Genomic DNA, 22,963 nt, shown 5'->3' with positions numbered 1-22,963 from the left:
TATTCAATGTCATAGTATTTTTTTTATACCCATCTACCAATAGGTGCCCTTCTTTGCGAGGCATTGCAAAACCTCCCTGGTCTTCGTGGTTGAATCTGTGTTTGAAAATCACTGCTCAACTGAGGGACCTTACAAGATAATTGTATGTGTCGGGTACAGAGATTAAGTACTAAATAGTTAAACACTATTCATGAAACTTGTGACTTGTTAAGCAATTTTTTACTCATGAACTATATAAAATGCAACATGCAATAATTTGAATGATTTCACTGAGTTACAGTTCATATAAGGAAATCAGTCAATTTAAATAAATAAATTAGGCACTAATCTATAGATTTCACATGACTGGGCAGGGGCGCCTCTGCCCGCCTCTAATCAGAATGAGTTTTTCCCCCACAAAAGGGCTTTCATACAGAAATACTCCTCCTCAGTCTGGTGTGGAGGTCCTGGGCAGGCGTGGTTACATGTGGTCTGCGGTTGTGAGGCCGGTTGGACGTACTGCCAAATTCTCTAAAACGACGTTGAATTGAGTTTTTATAAGCTTTTAGAGCTTATAGTAGAGGAATTAACATCAAGTTCTCTAGTAACAATGGAAATTCCTGCAGTCAACCAACTGCGCATCTGTGGCATTGTGTTGTGTGACAACGGCACATTTTATAGTGGCCATTTATTGTCCCAGGCACAAGGTGCACCTGTGTAGTTATTATGCTGTTTAATCTGCTTCTTGATATGTCACACCTGTCAGGTGGATAGAGGAGACATGCTCACTAACAGGGACGTAACCAAAGTTGTGTACAACATTTTAGAGAAATTTGCTTTTGTGCGTATGTAACATTTCTGGGAAGTTTTATTTCAGCTAATGAAACATGGGACTAACACTTTACATGCATTTATATATTTTTTCAATATATTTAGGCTTGCCATAACAAAGGGGTTTATTACTTATTGACTGAAGACATTTCAGCTTTTCATTTTTAATTAATGAGTGTGTAGGCCAGTGACAATTTTTATTTTTTTAATCCATTTTAAATTCCGAGTGTAACAACAAAATGTGAAAAAAGTCAAGGGGTGTGAATACTTTCTGAAGATACTATTACTTACACAAACAAAAAATTCTATCAACAATTGATGATTCAGAGGCAATTTCCTGCACTCACCTTTGTATCTTGGGCGTGCCTGGTTGCTTGGCAATGGTTTCCAGGAAGAGAGTGATTCCCTTGTGTACCTCGTTCATCCCGACCCAGCGCAGCACTTCCTCCAGGAAGGCCAGGGTGAAGGGGTGGTTGTGCCTCCGCCAGCTGTGGTTCCGCATGGGTACGCCACCTGAGTGAGTGAGAGAGTGAGCAAGAGATGTAATTCATGAAAGGATCTTAACCTGTATCATCTGACTATTTCCAAGTGAATAACGTGTTTATCTTACTGTGTATCCTCCACAGGATGTAGAGGGGGGGCCAGTGGTCTGTGTCAGGGGTCAGTGTGTCCCACAGCAGCCTCACCCTCACTGCTGAGTTCTCTGAAGTCTGACACACAGATAGGAGCTCAACATTAGTATGAGGACATTATGTATTGTAATATACTAATGCTAATAATTAATCACTAGGCCCCAAGAAAAGCCTGGGAGTGGAGTTACCTGTGCTAGTTGGTTGGCCAGCGGTGAGGAGCGAACCAGCTGTAGCAGATTGCTGGGCAGGCCCAGGCGATGGAAGTACCAAACCATGTTCCAGAAGATGATGGAGTGGCTGTCCAGGAGCTGGCCCTGCGACAGCACCGCCTCACCCTCGTTCTCCAGCAGGCTCTCAAGCTCCTTGCGCAGCACCAATGGGCTCAGGTAGGCCACCGTCACCTGGGGCGACCCGCCCACCGATGATCCCTGGAGTCAATAACACGTTAACTGTGGGTATAGCTAGACTGAATATTTCCCAGAAGCCAACAGATAAAGATGAGAAATGTGTTGGTAGAGTACCATGGTAGCGCTGCTGCTCTCAGAATAACTGCTGGTCTCAGAGCTGGAGTCCTCACTCACACCGTTGTGACCCAGGATGGCCTCCTGGTCACCAGGGGACTTGGCTGCGCTTTCCACCTCCTCGTCCATGTTCCAATTGGTACGTTCCAGGCTGTGGTGAGCGTTTTTTTTATTATTTAATGTCTAAAGTTCATTCAGTTTAAGAATCATACAGTCCTCACCATACATCATACCGTCCCCACCATACAATCCTCACCATACATTACACAGTCCTCCCCATATGTATTTAGACAGTAAAACCGTAGATTCACTTTCCAAATACATATGGTGAGAACTGCACATGGCCCTGAATAGACAGATTGAATAAGAATAGGAGTCAAAATGAAGGGATTTTGACTTTTATGGGCCCTGGTCAAAAGTAGTGCACTATATAGGGAATAGGGTGCCATTTGAGACACACTTAAATGTTAGGGTGATGAGAGGAGTAGTCCTACCTGCTGATGGGTCCTAGGTCACAGATCTCAGCGTTGAGAAGGGGGACGAAGGTGGTCGAGCAGAAGGGACAGCTGGAGTTGAGGTTGGAGTCGTCAGACGTCCACCCGGCCATTATCTCCTCATCATAGACCAGGGAGTTACAGCTCCGACACAGGGAGCAGCTCGACATCAACACCTCTAGTCCTGCTCCCTCTTGGTTGGTGTCCCAGGACTTGCGGAGAGGAAAGGCCAAATTGGTGGTTTCAGGGAGGTCGACGTCACTCCCTACTGACAGAGAACTCTACAGAGGGAAAGGATGGAGAAACATTAAGCACCTTTTGACAGGTTTGATAACTCTCCCTACATCTGCAAATGCATTTTACCACAGTAAACTAAATCATTTGGGCAATACAGTAGAGTAAGACTATAAGCTACAACAACCCACATGTTGTCCCCTCACCTCAGAGGTAGCAGTGTAGAGCCTCTCCTTAGCCTTTAGCAGGCTCTCAGCCACCTGGGCTTTTCGGGACAGCCTCTGTTCCGACACCCTGCGCACCGGCCCGTTTTCACCCCCCGAGCGCCGAGCGTCTACACTTGCGGCCCGCCGCCCCGAGACTCGATGGCGAGTAGGTGTGAGCAGCTGCTGTAGTTTCCCTGCCAGGCTTCCCCGACTCGGCGGTGACACATTATTGTAGTTCTCGTCCACGGCCTTGCGGCTCACGGTGTCTCTCGGCCCAGGTGGCCTACATTGAGAACAGAGGAATGGGAGACATACTCTTATAGTATATCTGAGTGATATTCAAACTGTAATCCAAAAACATACCAGAACATATCAGTCCCAGCTTCTCCACCCCCTCACCTGCCGTCTCTGTCTTCAGGCTGGCAGCTGCAGTCGGGGTCAGAGACGGCCGTCTCGGCACAGTCTTTGTAGAAGGTGGACAGGCACACCTGGTCGCGGCGTACCAGTACATCACCAGGGGGAAAGGGAGAAGGGGTGGAGGTGTCTCGTGGCCCCACGGGGGGTTTACGGGAGGCAGGATCGCTGCAGCCATTGGCACCTGGGTTCCGGAGCACCGCCTTCATTGAGAGCTTAGACTCTGTGGGGTGGAAATTGTTAGGAGGGTGGTTCCCAAACAGACACAGCTGTTTGATGAGAGTGTTATGTTACATTAAACCTTAAATCAAATCACAATTTATTTCTCATATGCGGAAATAACAACAGGAGTAGACCTTACCAGGAAATGCTTCTCACAAGCCCTTAACCAACAATGCAGTTAAAGAAATAGAGTTAAGAAAATATCTACTAAATAAAGTGAAAATACTGGGGGTACTGGTTCCGAGTCAATGTGTGGAGGTATAGGTTAGTCAGTAATTTGTACATGTAGGTACTGGTAAAGTGGCTATGCGTTGATAATAAATAGTGAGTAGCAGCAGTGTAAAAATGGAAATAGTCCGGGTGGCCATTTGATTAATTGTTCAGCAGTCTTATGGCTTGGGGTAGAAGCTGTTAAGGAGCCTTTTGGACCTAGACTTGGCACTCCGGTACCACTTGCCGTGTGGTAGCAGAGAGAACAGTCTATGACTTTGGTTACTGGAGTCTGACCATTTTTTGGGCTTTCCTCTGACACTGCCTAGTGGCAGTGTCGATGGCAGAAAGTTTGGCCCTATTGATGCACTGGGCCACACGCTCTACCCTCTGTAGCGCCTTCCGGTCGGATTCCGAGCAGTTGCCATACCAGGCGGTGATGCAACCGGTCAGGATGCTCTGGATGGTGCAGCTGTAAAACTTTTGGCCAAATATTTTCAGTCTCCTTAGGGGGAAAAGGTGTTGTTGTGCCCTCTTCACGACTGTCTTGGTGTGATTCGACCATGATAGTTTGTTGGCGATGTGGACACCAATGAACTTGAAACTCTACCCGCTCCACTACAGCTCCAGCAATGTCAATGGAGGCATGTTCGGCCCTCCTTTTCCTATAGTCCACGATCAGCTTCTTTGTCTTGCTCACGTTGAGGGAGCAACTCACGGCTGGGTTTCCCTTTGTAGTCCATAACAGTTTGCAAGCCCTGCCACATCCGACGAGCATCAGTGCTGGTGTAGTAGGATTCAATCTTAGTCCGGTATTGACGCTTTGCCTGTTTGATGGTTCGTCTGAGGGCATAGCAAGATATAAGCGTCCGGATGAGTGTCCTGCTCCTTGAAGGCGGAAGCATTTAACTCGGTGCAAATGTTGCTTGTAATCCATGGCTTCTAGTTGGGATATGTACGTACGGTCACTGTTGGGACGACGTCATCAATGCACTTATTGATGAAACCGGTGACTGAGTTGGTGTACTCCTCAATGCCATATAACATTCCAATGACCGTGCTATTTCTATAAAATAGATATCCGTCACTCACTGTCTGTTGAGCCTCTCATGCTGTTCAGGCTGTTGCTCTTCACCATAGACCCCGTCAGCGATTCGTGGCTGGAGCTTTCACTCAGGCCGCTCCAGCTGGACTGACGAATCAGGTTAGATTGTGGGCGGGACCGTTGGTTACTGTCCATTGTATCTTTTCAAAAAGACAAAACATGTTTCACCTCTATATTTTAACATATATAATGATTTGAATTAAAACCATTAAAAAGGCCACTCTAAAACCAATGACTATTTATTGTTACAAACAATAGTAAAAAAACAAATAACATGTAAATATGTCCTGACCTGTCCGCGAGCGTACTGAACCACTCTTCAGCCGTTGTTTGATTGGCTGTCTGAACTGCGCCACGGCCATCAGAACGTTGCGCAACTTGGCCCAGCGCAGACGGCCACCCTGATTGGTGGAGGGCCACTTGCTCTCCAGCACTGCCTGAGGAGAGAGGGCCGAGCCAGAGGTGAGTCAATATGGAGAGAAAAAAGACAACACTTCAGATGGGATCACAGACGGGATTCAACTCTATTTTTAATTGAAGTAAATAATGTCTCACCTTGTTGTAGTATGCATAGGTGATGGTGTTGGGTGTGATCCCAGCTTTCTTCATCTCCAGAAGTACCCTAACAGCGAGCACAGGCTGCCCGTACTGCCCACACAGCTGCATCAGGATCCTGTAACACACCTCATCCGGTAGTACCACCTTCCTGGTCTCCATGTGCTTGAGCACCTCGTATGCCGTTTGCAAGGCACGCACCTTGGCACTCTCCGCCCGCACAAAGGTGGGCAGGTATATGAACCACAGCCCATAGCAGTGGCCCAGCAGGCATTTGGACCACATGTCGGGCACTGCCGAGTATATCTGTGCCCGCTTCTGTGCCAGCTTAATCTCCTAAAGGAGAGAGAGGGATACAGGGGAGTTAGGTCATCCAATCTAGATTTACTAAAGCCGTAATAATGTGGTTCCTATGTGTCCTAGTAGGAGAATTTAACAACCCTGAAGGGTGCTTGGGGTATTCACCCAAAATACACAGCCGCCACTGTGCTTCCTGCTTTTAAATATTGAATGAAGGATGAAATATGAATGCTCATTAAATTCAAAATGGCACAGAAAAACAGTGAAGCATGTTCCCTCTTTAGCTGTGGAAAATTGGGTTATCATAAAGCTAACTGGGGAGTCTTGAACAGATCAAGTTGATTGATGCTAATACAAATCAAATCAAAGTTTATTTGTCACGTGCGCTGAATACAACAGGTGTAGACCTTACAGTGAAATGCTTACTTACAGGCTCTAACCAACAGTGCAAAAAAGGTATTTGGTGAACAATAGGTAAGTAAAGAAATAAAAACCAAAGTAAAAAAACAGTGAAAAATAACAGTAGCGAGGCTGTATACAGGCACCGATTAGTCAGGCCTATTGAGTTAGTATGTACATGAATGTATAGTTAAAGTGACTATGCATATTTGATAAATAGAGAGCAGCTACAGCGTAAAAGAGGGGTTGGGGGGAGGCACACAACACAAATAGTCCTCAAAAGGTTCAACAGCTGCAACATCGAGAGCATCCTGACTGGTTGCATCAAAACCTGGTACGGCAATTGCTCGGCCTCCGACCCCAAGGCACTACAGAGGGTAGTGCGTATGGCCCAGTACATCACTTGATTTGATTTGCAGGCATGGTAATGCCCTTAATAAAATAATAAAAATTGAAATGAAACTGCGTGAGTCAGCCTCTTAATATTATTGTATAGTTGTGTTGGCTTTCAACGGGGTTGCAGTGTGTTTTAAGGGGCTCTGGCGCAGCATGTTGGGGTCTGTACCTGTTTAGTCCGTCGCGGGGCAGGGCTGCTCGGGGCACTCCCCTTGGTAGGGACACGTAGCTGGTCCTGAGGCCGGTCAAAAAGATCCATGCAGAGCACAGGGAATGTCTCATAGCTGTAAACAGACAAACACGCTGTCACTGGTCACAGCATCAGACAGAATAAAGTGCCGGGGCCCTTATTTGTGCTCATCTAGAATCAGATCAACCCTCGTATTCGTTACATTTTTAAAAGACTAAACTGATCCTAGTCCCAGCCCTACTTTGAGAAGCTTAGTGAACACGAACCCTGCTATATGTAGAGCCTGTGTTACCTGTAGTGAGTGGGGCACTCTGAACCGTCTGGTTCCTGGGGTTCCTCTGGGGGCATGATGAAGACCGTGTGCTCCCCACTGTGGGCCTCGTCCAGGTCTATCAGACGCACCTCCTCAGGCTTCTCCACATCCGACTGCTTACACACACCACATATATATATACACACACATGCCGCAAACACAGGTCACATACACAGAAATACACAAACATTGACAACATAGAGGGCAGGAATGGATCACACACATTTCTATTAGTTGTGCAAATACAAAAAGGCTCATCCGGTTTCAGTATTAGAATCAACACACTAAAAGCTTCCATAAGATATGGTGCATCACTAAACATCCTGTAAAACAAGAAGATGTGATTCTGACCTTCTGGACACACTCGTCGAAGAATTCCAGACAGGCGTGGCGATCACTGACGAAGGAGCACTCCTCGATGAACTGAGTGAACATCTGGGTCCTGGTCAGCTGGGTGTAGAACTTCTGGTGGGTGCGTTCACGAGACTTCAGGAAGCCTGCAAGACCCAGGGAGGGGTTAACTTCAGACACACATTAAAACACTAGCTTTACAGGGGTGTTGCTTATGGACACAGTAAGTAGGTGAGGTAAAACACCCACACACACACATACTCAGCTAGAATGTTATATAATATTTGTGTACATCTAAAAAAATATGAGTCACACACACAGGCAACCACCCCCTCCCACCCACACTGACCCTGCAGGTTGAAGAGGGAGCTGCAGTCGGTAGTCCTGTCTGAAGGGGCCTGGGTGATGGGCAGCAGGTAGGCACGGTAGCCCCTGAGCAGGCAGCTCATGAAACGTAGGAATGCCTCCTGGATCTCCAGCTCCAGCTGCTTCTGACGCCCGTAGATCAGGTCATAGTCCGTCAGCAGGAACTCCAGGGTGGCCTCCTCTTGGCCAGTGGTGTAGACTGATGGAGGGGAATGTGGGAGAGAGAAAGTGATGGAAATGGGGGTAGTGGTGGAGAGGCACAGAGAGAAAATTATGAAGATACAAAGCATTGGCACATAGAATTATCAAGAGTCAGATGTATTGCACCAATATGTTTTAGCTTGTACTCATTTTCCAGCATCAGTCCCTAGATGGGCTTCAGAATAAGTAGGCTAGATTATGTAAAATGATTGAAAGAAGGGGGATGAGAAGAGAATGCATGTCATGCATGGTCTCCAGCCATCACTCACTTTTCTCCAGTGTCTTCATCAAGTTGGTGAGGGTATTCACCAGCATCTTGCCTTGCTTCCTTGGTAGTGATCGCCATGACAACGGCTTCTTGTCCTCTGCTCTGCAGGAGAAGAGAAAACTAAACTATGGATTTCATCCTTTCAAACGTGCGTATGTTTGGTTTGTTGCTTCCTCTTCCATCAGTTGCATTCTGGTCCAGGACTTCAAGGTCAGTGTACTCACTGAAAGATGGTGTTGGTGTCCAGGTCAACACACACCACGTCAGTAGGGGGGTCATAGAGGTCAAAGTAGCTGGAGTGGACGCCCACAATGAAGGGCATGGGGGCACACAGTACGTCTGCCAGCCGCAGCGGGCACAGGGGGATGTAAGGGCAGTGCCAACGCAGAGGAAACGTCATCTAGAGGGATAGAGTGCATTCTTTTTTTATTTTTTTTTTATTATTTAACTAGGCAAGTCAGTTAATAAGAACAAATTCTTATTTACAATGACGGCCTAGGAACAGTGGGTTAACTGCCTTGTTCAGGGGCAGAACGACAGATCTTTACCTTATCGGCTTGGGGATTTGATCTAGCAGCCTTTCGGTTACTGGCCCAATGCACCAATGACTAGGCTACCTGCTGTTCCCTTGGAATGAGTGTGTGTGTACGTATATGTCTTTGTATGTGTGTATGGCGGTGTGTGTGTGTGTGTGTAGGTTTGGCGTGTGTGTAACTCACAGATACCAGGGCCTCGCTGACGGAGGTGAGAACGTCGGGGCGGAGGGAGTGTAGCAGTAGTTTGTGCTCCGTCAGCACAGCCAGCAGCAGGACACAGGCATTCTCAGGGCCCAGGTTCTGCAGCAGCTTCACAAAGCTGGCACCACTACAGACAGAAAAGAACAGCCTCTTTATCAATTAATTATTGTTTTAATGGATTCACTTCAATATGATAATAGAAATCCCTCAGGGGAAACTAAGGCATGTTTGGAACAATAGAGCCTAGCGCAGAAGAACGCATTCCACTACAGTTTATTGCGACTCGACCTAATGCAGATTTACTGTACTGACCTGAGCAGTAAGGGGGAGGAGACAGGCTGACAGAGGAGAAGGTTGTCATAGGGGGAGAGCTGAAATGACACAAACATTTTTCATTAACAAATCAACATGGTGGACAATAATCCATAGGTCTAAGGAAGAAAGTTTAGCCATGCTTCAATTTCATAGACCACCATTCACCAAATTGATATCTGTTGATTTGAAACAAGCCATTAGGAATCAAGTTTGAAAAGCCCCATGAGACTCGATTTGAGTTTTCTAGAAATCCCCAAACAACTTAAACAATCGTCTCTACTCTCTAGAGCCAGAAGGATCATTCAGTGATGTTAAATTATTTTATATCCACAGTAAATTATTGATTGCTTTGATTGGGTGTTATTTTTACCCTGTCCATCTGCACACACTAACCAGTGAAACCATCAATTCATTAAACGCCCATTTCCTGTGGGGGAGGAAGTCAAATCTTTAGTGGGAAACACCACAATGCTACTGCTGTCAAGCTCAAATAGAACTCAAGCTGAGGTTCCTCTTGTAATGCACACAGAGCAATATTTTGTTCTAAACTAGCACAAAAACACCTGATTCAGCTAATAATCACAGTCATGCCTTACTTGAATTAGGTGTTTTTAATGCTGCCTTCTGTATAGCCCTGAGCTAAACCAATGCTTAGCAAGGTTTTCCACTCCACCCGTCTGATGCTTTAAAGTGCTTTGATGTGTTAATAAGGAATAAAGATAAGAGAATGTGAATTGAGTTAAAGACAGGTGTCCCTACCTGCACTAGGATGCGAGGTCGCTGAGGGGAGGGGAACGGGACGTTGTGCATGAAGCTGGAGATGTGCCTGGAGAGAGCAGAGTTCATGTTAATAAATCAACCAAACAACCAACCATAACATGAATCAATGGCCAATAGGCTGAAGGTATATTAGCCAGTAGATTAGCCAGTTTAGGTTTATAAAGACACATAGCTGATATTTGCCATGAAGGACCACTGACTTCTCAAGTGGCAGCACGTGGGGTCCGGAGATGGAGTATCGGTAGACGAAGGTGAGGAACTTCTGGAAGACGGTGAAGAAGGGCCAGTGGGAGAGAACACACACGCTCTTCTTCACCTGCAGGGTGCGGTTGGTGATAGGCCGCCGGTCCACCACGCTCACCAGGCCCAGACGGACGCTCTGCCGCTCTGAGAGGCACTCCCGTGGGAACGCCTCGTAGAACTGGATGGCAGCACCGTAAACCTGGGGCGGGAAGAGGAGACACGGGAGTGTTAAGAAGTAAGGATTCAGCTAACGCTAGATACTTTGAACTGTGTAACCAGTTAGCATTTAGCAAATGCTAGATACGGTGAGAAATAGTGGAGTTACATTTTTTTATTAAACTGTGAGCGAGTTCATACTGAAGTCATTTGCATCTCAATGTTGTTGTTTTTATAGCTTCTTGCTGCTGTCGCAGATAAAGTCTATACAGTGGGCCAATTTAAAACAAGTAATTGAGGTAGGCAAGCATGATATTGAATAGCTGCATTGGTAAATAACTACACACAAGTCAAGCAACAAATAGTTGGTATTTATCAACATTAGAACATTAGGGTTTGGCAATCTTCATATCTCACACTTGATATACATTTCTTTGTGAGTGTGTATTTCTGAACTTTGTCAGCCACCGTAGGTCATAGGCATTTTGTGGAATTAGAAATATTTCAGCTCATTTGGTTCTAAAATTAGATTTTGTTGTAGCAACCATGGAATTAGCAACATACTCTTTACCGGTGGCCTCACTGGCGTGTCACTGTGATGTCATCACTCATGATGCTGCTTCCCTGATCATAATCAGATGAGTTCTGAGTTACCATAGTGATGATTACTATATCATCAAACAAAATCAATGGAACATCATGTTCCAAAATTGTCAGTCTGTGAAAAATCCTTTGAAGAGACAAACTTGCTATTTCTGCAGATTTTTTCAAGCTGATATCACACATTCATTGGACCCTCTGTTCAACAAAGCAATGAATCGACGACTAAGTGTGTCCATGAACCGAAGGAGTGCAGTTTCTGATGATGAGAAAATTGTCAGCCGTGGGAGAGGCCGATCGAGGGCTAGATGCCACTGCCCTACTTCGGTAAACCAGCCAATATATAAGACTGTAATTATTAATAACACAGATGTTCTGTAATAAACTTTTTCAGTTTTGTTTCAAATTAATGCAAATTTGAGAATGGTCTTGGCTGAGAGTTGTTTAATTTTGTCCATACAAAGGAGAGAGAAGGCCCTGACTCTGTGACCAAAATAGTGAAACACCCACAGAAGGCAGAGAAGGACGTAATGAATCGTGGACGGAGTGCGTCTGTCCCTCGAAGAAGGGCAAGATCTGTATATTTAAAGAAATCATATGAAAATGTTGTTTTAATACGATAGCTAAATCTCAGATTTCTTAATCTGATGCCATATACTAATCATTCTTGATCCATGTCATGTTCATGGTGATAAAACATGTTCTATTTTCAGCAGGACGAGAAATGTGTTTGCCGTGAGAGAGGCAGATCCAGGATCAGACGCCACTGTCCAATTTTGGTAAACCAGCCCTTCTATTCATCGGTTAATACAGTATGGAGGAACAGACATTTTCTGAAAAGTAAAAAAATAAAATAATAATGTTTATACCTGTTTCCGCCTCAACTTTCAAAGTAGGCTAACAGTTATTTCATTGTCTTAAAAGATCCATACAAAGAGAGACAGCACTGACTCTGTGTCCCAAACAGTGGACTACTCTCAGAACGCAGAGAGGGACGTAATGACTCACGGATGGAGTGTGCCATCTATCCCTCAAAGAATAGCAAAAAATGTGAGTTAAAAAAACATACAAAAAAGCTTTAAAAACATGTTACACTAATCTCAAATTCTTAATATCATGACATATGCCAATGAATCTTGAACCATGTCATGTTCTTGTCATAATGATAATTGAAACCTTTTCTTTTTTCAGGAAGACGAGAAAACTGTCTGCCGTGAGAGAGGCAGATCCAGGACCAGACGTCACTGCCCAACTTCGGTAAACCAGCCCATATATTCATGTATTAACATTTACATTTTTTTCAGATCTGTTTCAAGTGAAGGCAAATGTGAGAGTGGCCTTGGCTAAACTCTCCATACAGGCTAAGTGTCGTTCCATTTGCCCTAACAGATCCGTACACAGGAGAGAGACGGCACTGACTCTGTGAACCAAACAGTGGAACACCCACAGAAGGCAGAGGGGAATGTAATGAATCGCGGACGCAGTGTGTCTATCCGCCCAAGAAGGCCAATAACTGTGAGCAAAAAAATTAACTCAGAAATATTGTCAAAACACTGCAGCCTATTGTCAGATTTTCTGATGCCATATGCTAACCATTCTTGATCAATGTCATGATTATATGAAAACCTTTTATTTTTTCAGGAAGACGAGAAAACTGTCTGCCGTGAGAGAGGCAGATCCAGGACCAGACGCCACTGCCCAACTTCAGTAAACACTGGCATTTTCTGATTCACTTTTCTGCTCTGTTTCAAGTGAAGGCAAATGTGAAAGTGGTCTCGGCTAAATTTCCATATAGGCTCATAGTCGTTTCATTTCGTCTTAACAGATCCATACAAAGGAGAGAGATGGCACGGACTCCCAAACAGTGGAACCTGCACGGACTCCCACTGACTCCCAAACAGTAGAGCACCCTCAGAAAGCAGGGGGAGATCACATGAGGAAAAAACAGGACCTAACCCCTTTTGAACAGAAATGTAACAGAATGTTAAAGAGCGAGAGGGAGTGGTTGGAGGACAAGAGCAGTGAGATCAGAAAGAGGGAGATCCTATGGAGACAGAGAAAACTGGACGTTGAGGGAAGATACCTAGCCAAGATGGAGGGATTGCTAGAGGACATGGCTTGGCGGGTCCAGGCATTGGATTTGTTCACAGAGAAAGATGGAGAAACAAAGAGTGGTCAATCAAAGGTGAGCTTTAGTGACTATTTCAGCACTATAATGTTGATTGATTCTACTATCCTTCTGTTGAGTAAACTATCATATTTTCAACAAATACAGTAGAAGCAGTAGTACAACTAAACATGGTTCAGTAGGTATACTAGTATTTTGTTATTGCAGTTAAACAATACTTGTCATCTTTCTTAGAAGAATGGCCAGGTCCCCTTGGTGACAGGACAGTACAAGGCAGGGGATAAGAAAACACGGCTTGAGAAAATTGCTGAGAAGAGCAGAAAAGGAAGGATAGGGAACAGAGAAAGGAAAGGAAAGGGGAGGAGGGAGGTGATGGAGGTGATGATGATTGCGCAGGGAAAGAATAAAGGGGTGGTTTGACTTGATATAGGTCTGAGGAGGGTCTGGAAACGGTTGAGGAAAGGGGTCAGGTTCATCCTGGGCACATCCTACTAGGATGATATGATTTACTTTTCGGAATAAACTGAGCTTTTATTAGAAAATGTTTTGCTTGTGGTCTGGATTTAATATGAATTAGGAAACTTTACTATTACCATTATGATTATCACTGTTACTGCAGGCATCATGGATGGAGTGAAGTATTTCAATGTCTGACAAATAATGGCATCTTAAGTTACTGTCATTTGTTGAAATTGACTGAACCGGTGACTTGCATATAGAGAACCTTCCTACACAGCTTAGCACATCACCCAATGGATTCAACAGCTCAGCCACTGTGCAGTGTTAGAGAGTGTGTGAGAGGGAGGCAGGCAGGTGGACCCACCTTGTCGCCACAGGCACTGGTGAGGACGAAGGTAGAGAAGACAGGGAGCTGGTACTTGGTGTTGAGGGGCCAGCTCTCCACCGTCACACCCATGGGCAGACAGAACATAGGCACAGACTCTGGCAGGGGGAACGACTCCACGTCTGCTTCCGGATACCGACTGATCAGACCTGGGAAACACACACACAGAGACAGACGGTTAATAAAAGTACCATTTTGATTAGTGACGACAGAGATACTTTTATTTTTGGTAGATCTTTATACTTCTAAATGTCTTTAATTATGAAAAAGAATGATACCATCAGAATGGAACAGTCTACACTCACCTGCTTCATAGACTAGGGCGTTGGCTTTGGCTACAGCTCTCTTGTAGCACAGGTATAAGGCTGGACCCCACTGTGGAGCCAAAACAACAAAGCACAGTGAGAGAGAGAGAGAGATGTGCATCAAAGCTGGGACCGAGAGACTGAAAAACAGCTTCTATCTCAAGGCCATCAGACTGTTAAACAGCCACCACTAACATTGAGTGGCTGCTGCCAACACATTGACACTGACTCAACTCCAGCCACTTTAATAATGGGAATTGATGGGAAATGATGTAAATATATCACTAGCCACTTTAAACAATGCTACCTTATATAATGTTACTTACCCTACATTATTCATCTCATATGCATACGTATATACTGTACTCTATATCATCGACTGCATCCTTATGTAATACATGTATCACTAGCCACTTTAACTATGCCACTTTGTTTACATACTCATCTCATATGTATATACTGTACTCGATACCATCTACTGTATCTTGCCTATGCTGCTCTGTACCATCACTCATTCATATATCCTTATGTACATATTCTTTATCCCCTTACACTGTGTATAAGACAGTAGTTTAGGAATTGTTAGTTAGATTACTTGTTGGTTATTACTGCATTGTCGGAACTAGAAGCACAAGCATTTCGCTACACTCACATTAACATCTGCTAACCATGTGTATGTGACAAATAAAATTTGATTTGATTTGAGAGATGGAGGGAGAGCAAGAGAGATTAAGAATTAAGTTTAAAAAAATAGAGTATAAAAACAGAGCGCTTCAAACGCACTATGCCAGTGTTGAGGTTCTTCTCCACCCGGCAGAAGGTGTGGGGGGCCACCTCCCCCTTGCTGGGCAGCAGGAGGGAGATGTCTGTGACCCCCAGGGTGTGGAGGGCCTGGGACTCTGGGGCCCGGCGGTAAGTCAGGAAGGTGCGGTGGGTGGCGGGCCCCCCGGAGCTCAGGCTGGCTGAGCGGCTGTAGGGGGTGGTCTCGATCACATTCCAGCCCTGCTTCACCACCTCTTTGCCCTCGTACAGCACCCTGGGGACCGGGGGAGGGGGCAGAGTCAGGACAATGAGTCAGTCAATGTCACTAGTTACCCAGTTCACAGAAACCAATTTCTATCACTCATTCAAGGAAAGCTTTTCTTTTTATGTTTAGAAGACATCCCACACTTTGTCCAGAATTAATGTATCATGTGACGTGCATAGCTCTTTCATTAAATTATCAATGGGTATATATACAATTACATTTTGCAGTCATGTATGGCTTGGCCAGACATACTTAATTGAATGATTATGGAAGTTTAGGGCTATATAGCAATAGCATACAATAAAAGCTTTGTGGTCACACGTACATGGTTACAGCATGCAGTATGTCAATAATTGCATAATGCAAGCTCAAAGCTATGTTATGCATTAGCTACAGTATGTGAACTCCAGTCGGTGAACTCCATGCATAGCTTTAAATTGATGTTGTGGCTAATGTCTGACTCCAGCACACAGAATAGAATGATCATTTTTTTCATCACTGCTGGAGTGTCTCACCCGAGGTCGAGGATGGGTGGCTTGTCGTGCCCACGGCGGTAACACAGGTACATGTGTGGGTTGTTGATGAGTCCGGCGCTCAGCCCGGCCGGGTGGCCCCCCTGGGTCTTCTCGATGCAGGTGAAGCCCTCGGGCACCTCCTCCCCCAAGCCCCGGGCGATCACCGCCAGGTCTATGACCGGCTCCACCACCCGGCCCCCTCTCTGCTGGCCCTCTTCGTCCAGTGGGGCCGAGCCCCCCGGAGCCAGCCCTGCCACCACAAAGTAGTCCACTAGCTGGGGGCATTTCTCCTCCGTCATGCCGCCTGTCTGCCAACTTCTGTGGAGAGGGAGGGAGAGGAGGAGAAAAAGAGAAGGAGTAGTAGAGAGGGGGGGATCCAAGGTGAGATTGTGCAATCTCGTTTATGTAAACATACAACTGGCTGAACAGTTGATGAATAATGGATTTCTTCCTTTCGACAGTCTTATCGAAACATAACCTTATTATCCAGACAGACAATATTTGGTTCTCATCATTGGCAGTAGATCAACAACCAGGACAGTGATAACAATATCACTGCATGTGGATGCACACAGTCCCACACACAAATATTTATTTTTGACTCAAAAGGCCTTTAGTCATTCACATTTCATACAGATCTGACCAGTCTGAGAGGTCAACAATTAGCTGCTGAGTTCTGCTGAGAGAGGAGATCCCACCAATTACCACTCACCCATTAGTTTAGTTAGTTTATTTCAGTATACATGGCAACTAAAAGTTGGATTTCATATGCATCAGGAAATACAACAAGAAAACAAAACAATAAATCTGATACAGTTGGCAAATCAAGAAAGTTCAGAAGTCATGGATGGGATCCGGCTTGTTGTTGAACTTCGGATGGTCAGCGGAAGTCCGTAGCCTCAGCAGCATAGAGCACACCCCTCCATTACCAACTTCCTCTCCATCGGTTGGGCTTCGTAGATAAGCCTAACCCTTTGTAGATGCCACTCCTGCCACTGGCGCACAGGCTCACCATACATTTTGTGCCAGTCAGAGTGGTGGACAACCTTCCCTACTGCAAGCCATCTCTGCTAATGCAGTCCTAGTTGCTTCTGCGGTGTTGCGGTATTCAAAGCTAGCCATTTAAAGCTACAGTGCCTTAAGAAAGTATTCGGCCCCCTTGAACTTTATGCGACCTTTTGCCACATTTCAGGCTTCAAACATAAAGATATAAAACTGTATTTTTTTGTGAAGAATCAACAACAAGTGGGACACAATCATGAAGTGGAACGACATTTATTGGATATTTCAAACTTTTTTAACAAATCAAAAACTGAAAGATTGGGCGTACAAAATTATTCAGCCCCCTTAAGTTAATACTTTGTAGCGCCACCTTTTGCTGCGATTACAGCTGTAAGTCGCTTGGGGTATGTCTCTATCAGTTTTGCACATCGAGAGACTGAAATTTTTTCCCATTCCTCCCTGCAAAACAGCTCGAGCTCAGTGAGGTTGGATGGAGAGCATTTGTGAACAGCAGTTTTCAGTTCTTTCCACAGATTCTCGATTGGATTCAGGTCTGGACTTTGACTTGGCCATTCTAACACCTGGATATGTTTATTTTTAAACCATTCCATTGTAGATTTTGCTTTATGTTTTGGATCATTGTCTTGTTGGAAGACAAATCTCCGTCCCAGTCTCAGGTCTTTTGGAGACTCCATCAGGTTTTCTTCCGGAATGGTCCTGTATTTGGCTCCATCCATCTTCCCATCAATTTTAACCATCTTCCCTATCCCTGCTGAAGAAAAGCAGGCCCAAACCATGATGCTGCCACCACCATGTTTGACAGTGGGTATGGTGTGTTCAGGGTGATGAGCTGTGTTGCTTTTACGCCAAACATAACGTTTTGCATTGTTGCCAAAAACTTCAATTTTGGTTTCATCTGACCAGAGCACCTTCTTCCACATGTTTGGTGTGTCTCCCAGGTGGCTTGTGGCAAACTTTAAACAACACTTTTTATGGATATCTTTAAGAAATGGCTTTTTTTCTTGCCACTCTTCCATAAAGGCCAGATTTGTGCAATATACGACTGATTGTTGTCCTATGGACAGAGTCTCCCACCTCAGCTGTAGATCTCTGCAGTTCATCCAGAGTGATCATGGGCCTCTTGGCTGCATCTCTGATCAGTCTTCTCCTTGTATGAGCTGAAGGTTTAGAGGGACGGACAGGTCTTGGTAGATTTGCAGTGGTTTGATACTCCTTCCATTTCAATATTATCGCTTGCACAGTGCTCCTTGGGATGTTTAAAGCTTGGGAAATCTTTTTGTATCCAAATCCGGCTTTAAACTTCTTCACAACAGTATCTCGGACCTGCCTGGTGTGTTCCTTGGTCTTCATGATGCTCTCTGCGCTTTTAACGGACCTCTGAGACTATCACAGTGCAGGTGCATTTATACAGAGACTTGATTACACACAGGTGGATTGTATTTATCATCATTAGTCATTTAGGTCAACATTGAATCATTCAGAGATCCTCACTGAACTTCTGGAGAGAGTTTGCTGCACTGAAAGTAAAGGGGCTGAATAATTTTGCACGCCCAATTTTTCAGTTTTTGATTTGTTAAAAAAGTTTGAAATATCCAATAAATGTCGTTCCACTTCATGATTGTGTCCCACTTGTTGTTGATTCTTCACAAAAAAATAGTTTTATATCTTTATGTTTGAAGCCTGAAATGTGGCAAAAGGTCGCAAAGTTCAAGGGGGCCGAATACTTTCGCAAGGCACTGTAGCTAGCTAGTTAACATTGATAGTTTGGTAAACCAAACCAACCAACCAACCGATACGTCAAATCTAATTAAAAACTGATTTACAAAACTAAAAGCGATTCAGCAAATTATTAGAAACAAATAATGTGGATGAAAAGTCAATAACAAAATTGATCATAAGGGGCCATTCACATGAATGTAATTTTTCCCTCTGGATTCCCTCTCCAATCATTTCAGAGGGAGCATTAGAATAATTACAATTTAGCAGATTAACACTGGAGTGATAAATGATCAGATGGTCATGTGCAGGTAGAGATACTGGTGTGCAAAAGAGCAGAAAAGTAAATAAATAAAAACAGTATGGGGATGAGGTAGGTAAATTGGGTGGGCTATTTTCCGATGGACTATGTACAGCTGCAGCGAGCAGTTAGCTGCTCAGATAGCAGATGTTTAAAGTTGGTGAGGGAGGTAAGTCTAACTGTGCTTAGTTACAAAATGAATGTGTGATTAAACTAAAAGTGCACTGAGCGTGGAGGGGAGAGTTGGAGGGCATAAAAAATAGGATGCTGTTGTGTCACAGTCAGTAGAAACTGTACCAGTAAACCCCTCTTATGTAACCTAGGCACTCCCCCTCTCTCTTTCGCTCTCTGCAACCAGCCCAACGTTTTTCTCGTTCTTTCTAGTCGTAATAGGCTTGGGATGACTGGGGGTTTGCTTTGCACTGTCAATCTGTTGCTCTCTGATAAAGCACTGATAGAACTGCTTTTCAGGAATTCCCAGAACGAGAGAGCAGAGTCATTAGAATGAACAGAGATTAGGCTAACGAAAGTTGTAGCCTGCTACCAAGTTCGCTTGAGACTAGTAGCCTACTGTAGTTAGCACATCTAACATGTAAGAGTACTATACATGCCAAGAGAGTGAGAGAATTACTAAAAGGGCCTTGAAAAAGTGAGAGTAGAGGAAATCGATGCACGTTGGGCTCCAAAGGTTAACTGGCAAACAGGAAGTGGCCACTGGCAGCCTGTTTCCTGTTATATTCCAAGAGTTCATCAGTAGCTTCCTAGTGACACTGGAGCACGGTGACACTTCTTCAGGGGGGAAATTATGACAGGACACAGGAGGTGGTAATATACAGTGATGACAAAATGACTATTATTTGTTGTTTAACTGTAGATAGATATTTGATGGATGTATTTGCTCTTTGTTTTGGTTGTGTTTCAGATCATTTTGTGCCCAATAGAAATGAATGTTAAATAATGTTGTGTGTCATTTGGGAGTCACTTTTATTGTAAATAAGAATAGAACATATTTCTGAACACTTCTACATTAATGGGGATGCCAGCATGATTACGGACAATCCTGAATGAATTGTGAATAATGTTGAGAGAGAAAGTTAGATGCACAAATATAATACCCCCCAATAACGCTAACCTCTCCTGTTATTGTAATGTTGACAGGGTAGCACATCTTCGGGGTATGATATTTGTGCGTCTAACTTTCTCTTTCAACATTATTCACAATTCATTCAGGATTGTCCGTAATCATGCTAGCTTCCAATTTCTAAACGGTTCCCCCGATATGTATTAAAATAGCCTCAGTCTGCACTTTAACCTCAGTGTCATTGTATCATTTCAAATCCAGTGCTGGAGTACAGAACCAAAACAGCAAAAAATGTATTACTGTCAAAGGTTTGAGCTCATTGTATTATTATCTTATTAAAATGAATATTTTAGTGCAGAATTTGAGTGCAAAACAACCACACCAGTATAACGGATCTGTTAGGCCCTAAGGCCTACAATGGTACTATAATAAAAGGGTGTTGTCCTGCTGGGAACTTATCAAGGACACCGAACCTCAGGGTTTTACAGAAATTGCTGATGTAGGCTAATAATTGTTGGTTCCCTTTTCATAATACCCTACGTACATACCCGCTTGCGCTCACGAATGTACACACAAAACACACACACTGGAAAACCCCTTTTGACTACTGAATTGCCCCAATGTCCAACATGTCTTAATATTGGTCACAATCCTTGCAACTGCAAGTCATTTCAATATCCTTGTCAACATAACTGAGAAAGGAATTCATTGAAATTGTCAGTAGTTTGAGCGAGAGAGCAAGCGAGAGCAAGAGAGAGCGAGCTCTGGAACTAGAGCGCCCACATCCTGACAAGAGACTTTTGAAGTCCCATTCGTATGAAACCCAGTGCATCATAGATATAGAATTGAATACGCCATATTTAGACAAGCAACAAGAGAACAGTAAAGGTCTTATTCCCCAGAATGGCGCGTTGTCTGACAGTGCCCTTCAGCCTGGAAGCAGTGGACCACCACCACCATGATCACACGAGCTGAATGTGAAGTATTGGACCATGGCCTACTATGGAACGGGAGAAGTGGAGCTAAGAAGGGGGGTTGTTTTAGTCTGTCATTCTGCTAGTTCTTTCCTCCCTGGCACTTCATTGATAAATCAGACTGGTCAGTGATAAATCAGACCAAGTGCGGACATCAAGGACGAGAGTTAAGCATCCCTGCTTAGTGGAACTAATGTCAAGAGTTTGACTCATAACTCATAAATAACATCCACAGAAATGACATAAGATTCAAACAAGTTGAGCACATGAATTCAGGTCGCTACCCACTTCTCCATCTAGTCTGTACTGCATCTTGAACTTATCAGCCAGCCTCTCCCTCTGGCTGTTTTTCCAGATAATAATTTACTGATGTGATTATTCAGTGGGGTGATACAATACTTAAACATAGAAAACAAAGTGTGTTGTGTGCTGCCTGAGGGTTCACCAAGAATTCATTGAGAAACAGTGGCTTACGCAATTTGTCAAAATAGGCTAGCTAATGCTCAGAAACAAAACTCAATTGAAAGCCTTCCAGCAACTCACATCATACCTCAACCTCAGAACAGTAGCTTCTAACAAGCAGGAAATAAAAAGAGCCACAAGATATTTAAAACAGGTCGTGGGTTTGGTTCTATTAATTCACCTGCTTTTGTTGAGCACCAGCCAGGAAAGGCTTGAATATATATTTCCACAAGATTATAAACCTCTAAACGCAAGCTACTGAGGAATGAGTCATCTCAATGAATGTTTGAGGAAAGGAGAGATTCCCTACCTTACGTAGGTTAAATCCCCATATCAGTCAAATGAAGCAGTTACTTATAGCACACATGCACAGAGTAGCCTTGCCTCCAACGGATTCAGAAGAGTTATTTCTGAGCCAGTGGAGTGACAACACTCAACCCGCGCCCCCACATCTCTCCAGGTGTGAGCTCGTGATAAGAACACCCCAAACGGACAAGGAGAGCTCTGTTCAGGCTTGGCAGCTAGAAATCCTGCCCCCGAACTGGCAGACTGGCCCTCTCACTCTTCCTATACAGCAGGTTCTCAAACTCCTGACATGTTTGAGAATGTGTGAAATTGTGTGTGAAGAGGGGCTACACGCATCATTTCACACGTCAACATTCCTTCATGGATCTGTCAATAACACCCTCGAAAGTACTGATTTTTACTTTGTGTTATGCAATAGCTGGGGCAACATTTTGACATTACAAAATTGTGGAGATCTTTCAAAAAAAACTCCCAGATAATTTCAAATACTCACCATAGCACTCACAAAATGTATTTTAAATACAGCAGAAAAGTACAGTGCTAACAGCTGTTACAAATACTTGTGTCTTGCAACTTAATGCAAAACATTCTTCTTGCCAGATGATTTACCTGTCTAAACAATGATTAAGATAAAGTTGTTAGGGATGAATGCTGTCCAGAGGCAGTGCCTTTGCTCTTGTCAGAATGCTGCTGCCCATAGCTGGCCTTCAACCAGAGCCACAGCTAGTGACAGAGGAGGTATTCAGGGTCGCTCTTCCCAGCGAGATGATGCTGGAAGTCAGCGACGGGGAGAGAGATGCCTGGTAGCTGGTACAACCACGCCCACACCAACTCAGGGGCATCACCACAATACCACCCTAAAATGGAGGCCCGGGCGGCCCACAATGCTCCTTGTGTGTACGGGGCAAGCACGTGATGATGTTAAGAGGGGAAATACATTCACACACACACAGTGAACAGAGTGAGGCCCAGAGGGGAGTACTGCACCACAATGATCATTTCACAAGCTCACCACGATAAATAGCAATATCCAAAGCGTTGACAGTGGGAAAAGTACATCATCACACACTGTTTACCAAAGACCACAACTCTGACTTAACAGAGCTGCTTGGAGCAAAATGTAGGCCTAGAAGAGCGATAGTGGAGCCTTCCATTAGTGTGAACTCAACTTGAAGGGTATGGTGATTAAATACTGTAGGGTGGTGGGGGGACAAATCCTTCTCTGTCCAGTCAGCATGTTGTTATGAAGGTGATCTTGGCACA

At 44.4% G+C, this 22,963-nt stretch overlaps 1 protein-coding gene and 1 long non-coding RNA gene across 4 annotated transcripts in view; one reads left to right on the top strand and one right to left on the bottom strand.

Moving 5' to 3' along the window:
- LOC135520322 (DENN domain-containing protein 4B-like) overlaps window positions 1–22,963 on the bottom strand; it is a 38,074-nt gene that overhangs the window by 2,495 nt on the left and 12,616 nt on the right. Inside the window, exons 1-25 of one of the 3 annotated variants that reach the window (XM_064945774.1) lie at window positions 21,705–21,852; window positions 15,838–16,155; window positions 15,079–15,331; window positions 14,296–14,365; window positions 13,970–14,139; window positions 10,220–10,461; window positions 9,999–10,065; window positions 9,237–9,295; window positions 8,907–9,051; window positions 8,412–8,587; window positions 8,189–8,289; window positions 7,702–7,917; window positions 7,353–7,498; window positions 6,981–7,117; window positions 6,668–6,782; window positions 5,404–5,739; window positions 5,141–5,285; window positions 4,836–4,988; window positions 3,297–3,534; window positions 2,898–3,180; window positions 2,458–2,738; window positions 1,964–2,114; window positions 1,631–1,870; window positions 1,421–1,520; window positions 1,158–1,323 (exon numbers count right to left, since the gene is read on the bottom strand). In XM_064945774.1, coding sequence (XP_064801846.1) covers window positions 1,158–1,323; window positions 1,421–1,520; window positions 1,631–1,870; window positions 1,964–2,114; window positions 2,458–2,738; window positions 2,898–3,180; window positions 3,297–3,534; window positions 4,836–4,988; window positions 5,141–5,285; window positions 5,404–5,739; window positions 6,668–6,782; window positions 6,981–7,117; window positions 7,353–7,498; window positions 7,702–7,917; window positions 8,189–8,289; window positions 8,412–8,587; window positions 8,907–9,051; window positions 9,237–9,295; window positions 9,999–10,065; window positions 10,220–10,461; window positions 13,970–14,139; window positions 14,296–14,365; window positions 15,079–15,331; window positions 15,838–16,136 — 4,289 coding nt within the window. In that variant the 5' untranslated portion in view covers window positions 16,137–16,155; window positions 21,705–21,852. Of the gene's footprint in view, window positions 1–1,157; window positions 1,324–1,420; window positions 1,521–1,630; window positions 1,871–1,963; window positions 2,115–2,457; window positions 2,739–2,897; window positions 3,181–3,296; window positions 3,535–4,835; window positions 4,989–5,140; window positions 5,286–5,403; window positions 5,740–6,667; window positions 6,783–6,980; window positions 7,118–7,352; window positions 7,499–7,701; window positions 7,918–8,188; window positions 8,290–8,411; window positions 8,588–8,906; window positions 9,052–9,236; window positions 9,296–9,998; window positions 10,066–10,219; window positions 10,462–13,969; window positions 14,140–14,295; window positions 14,366–15,078; window positions 15,332–15,837; window positions 16,156–21,704; window positions 21,853–22,963 lie in introns of those variants that run through there. The other 2 variants (XM_064945773.1, XM_064945775.1) reach the window with 2 other exon arrangements.
- LOC135520324 (uncharacterized) lies at window positions 12,238–12,725 on the top strand. Its single transcript, XR_010452364.1, has 3 exons — window positions 12,238–12,275; window positions 12,408–12,533; window positions 12,660–12,725. It is a non-coding gene; the product is annotated as an uncharacterized LOC135520324 (long non-coding RNA).

This window comes from Oncorhynchus masou, chromosome 29, assembly GCF_036934945.1.
Source record: "Oncorhynchus masou masou isolate Uvic2021 chromosome 29, UVic_Omas_1.1, whole genome shotgun sequence".
Classification (NCBI taxonomy): Eukaryota; Metazoa; Chordata; class Actinopteri; order Salmoniformes; family Salmonidae; genus Oncorhynchus; species Oncorhynchus masou.
Note: the sequence above shows the minus strand (reverse complement) of the source record. Positions and strands in the feature narration are given on the sequence as shown.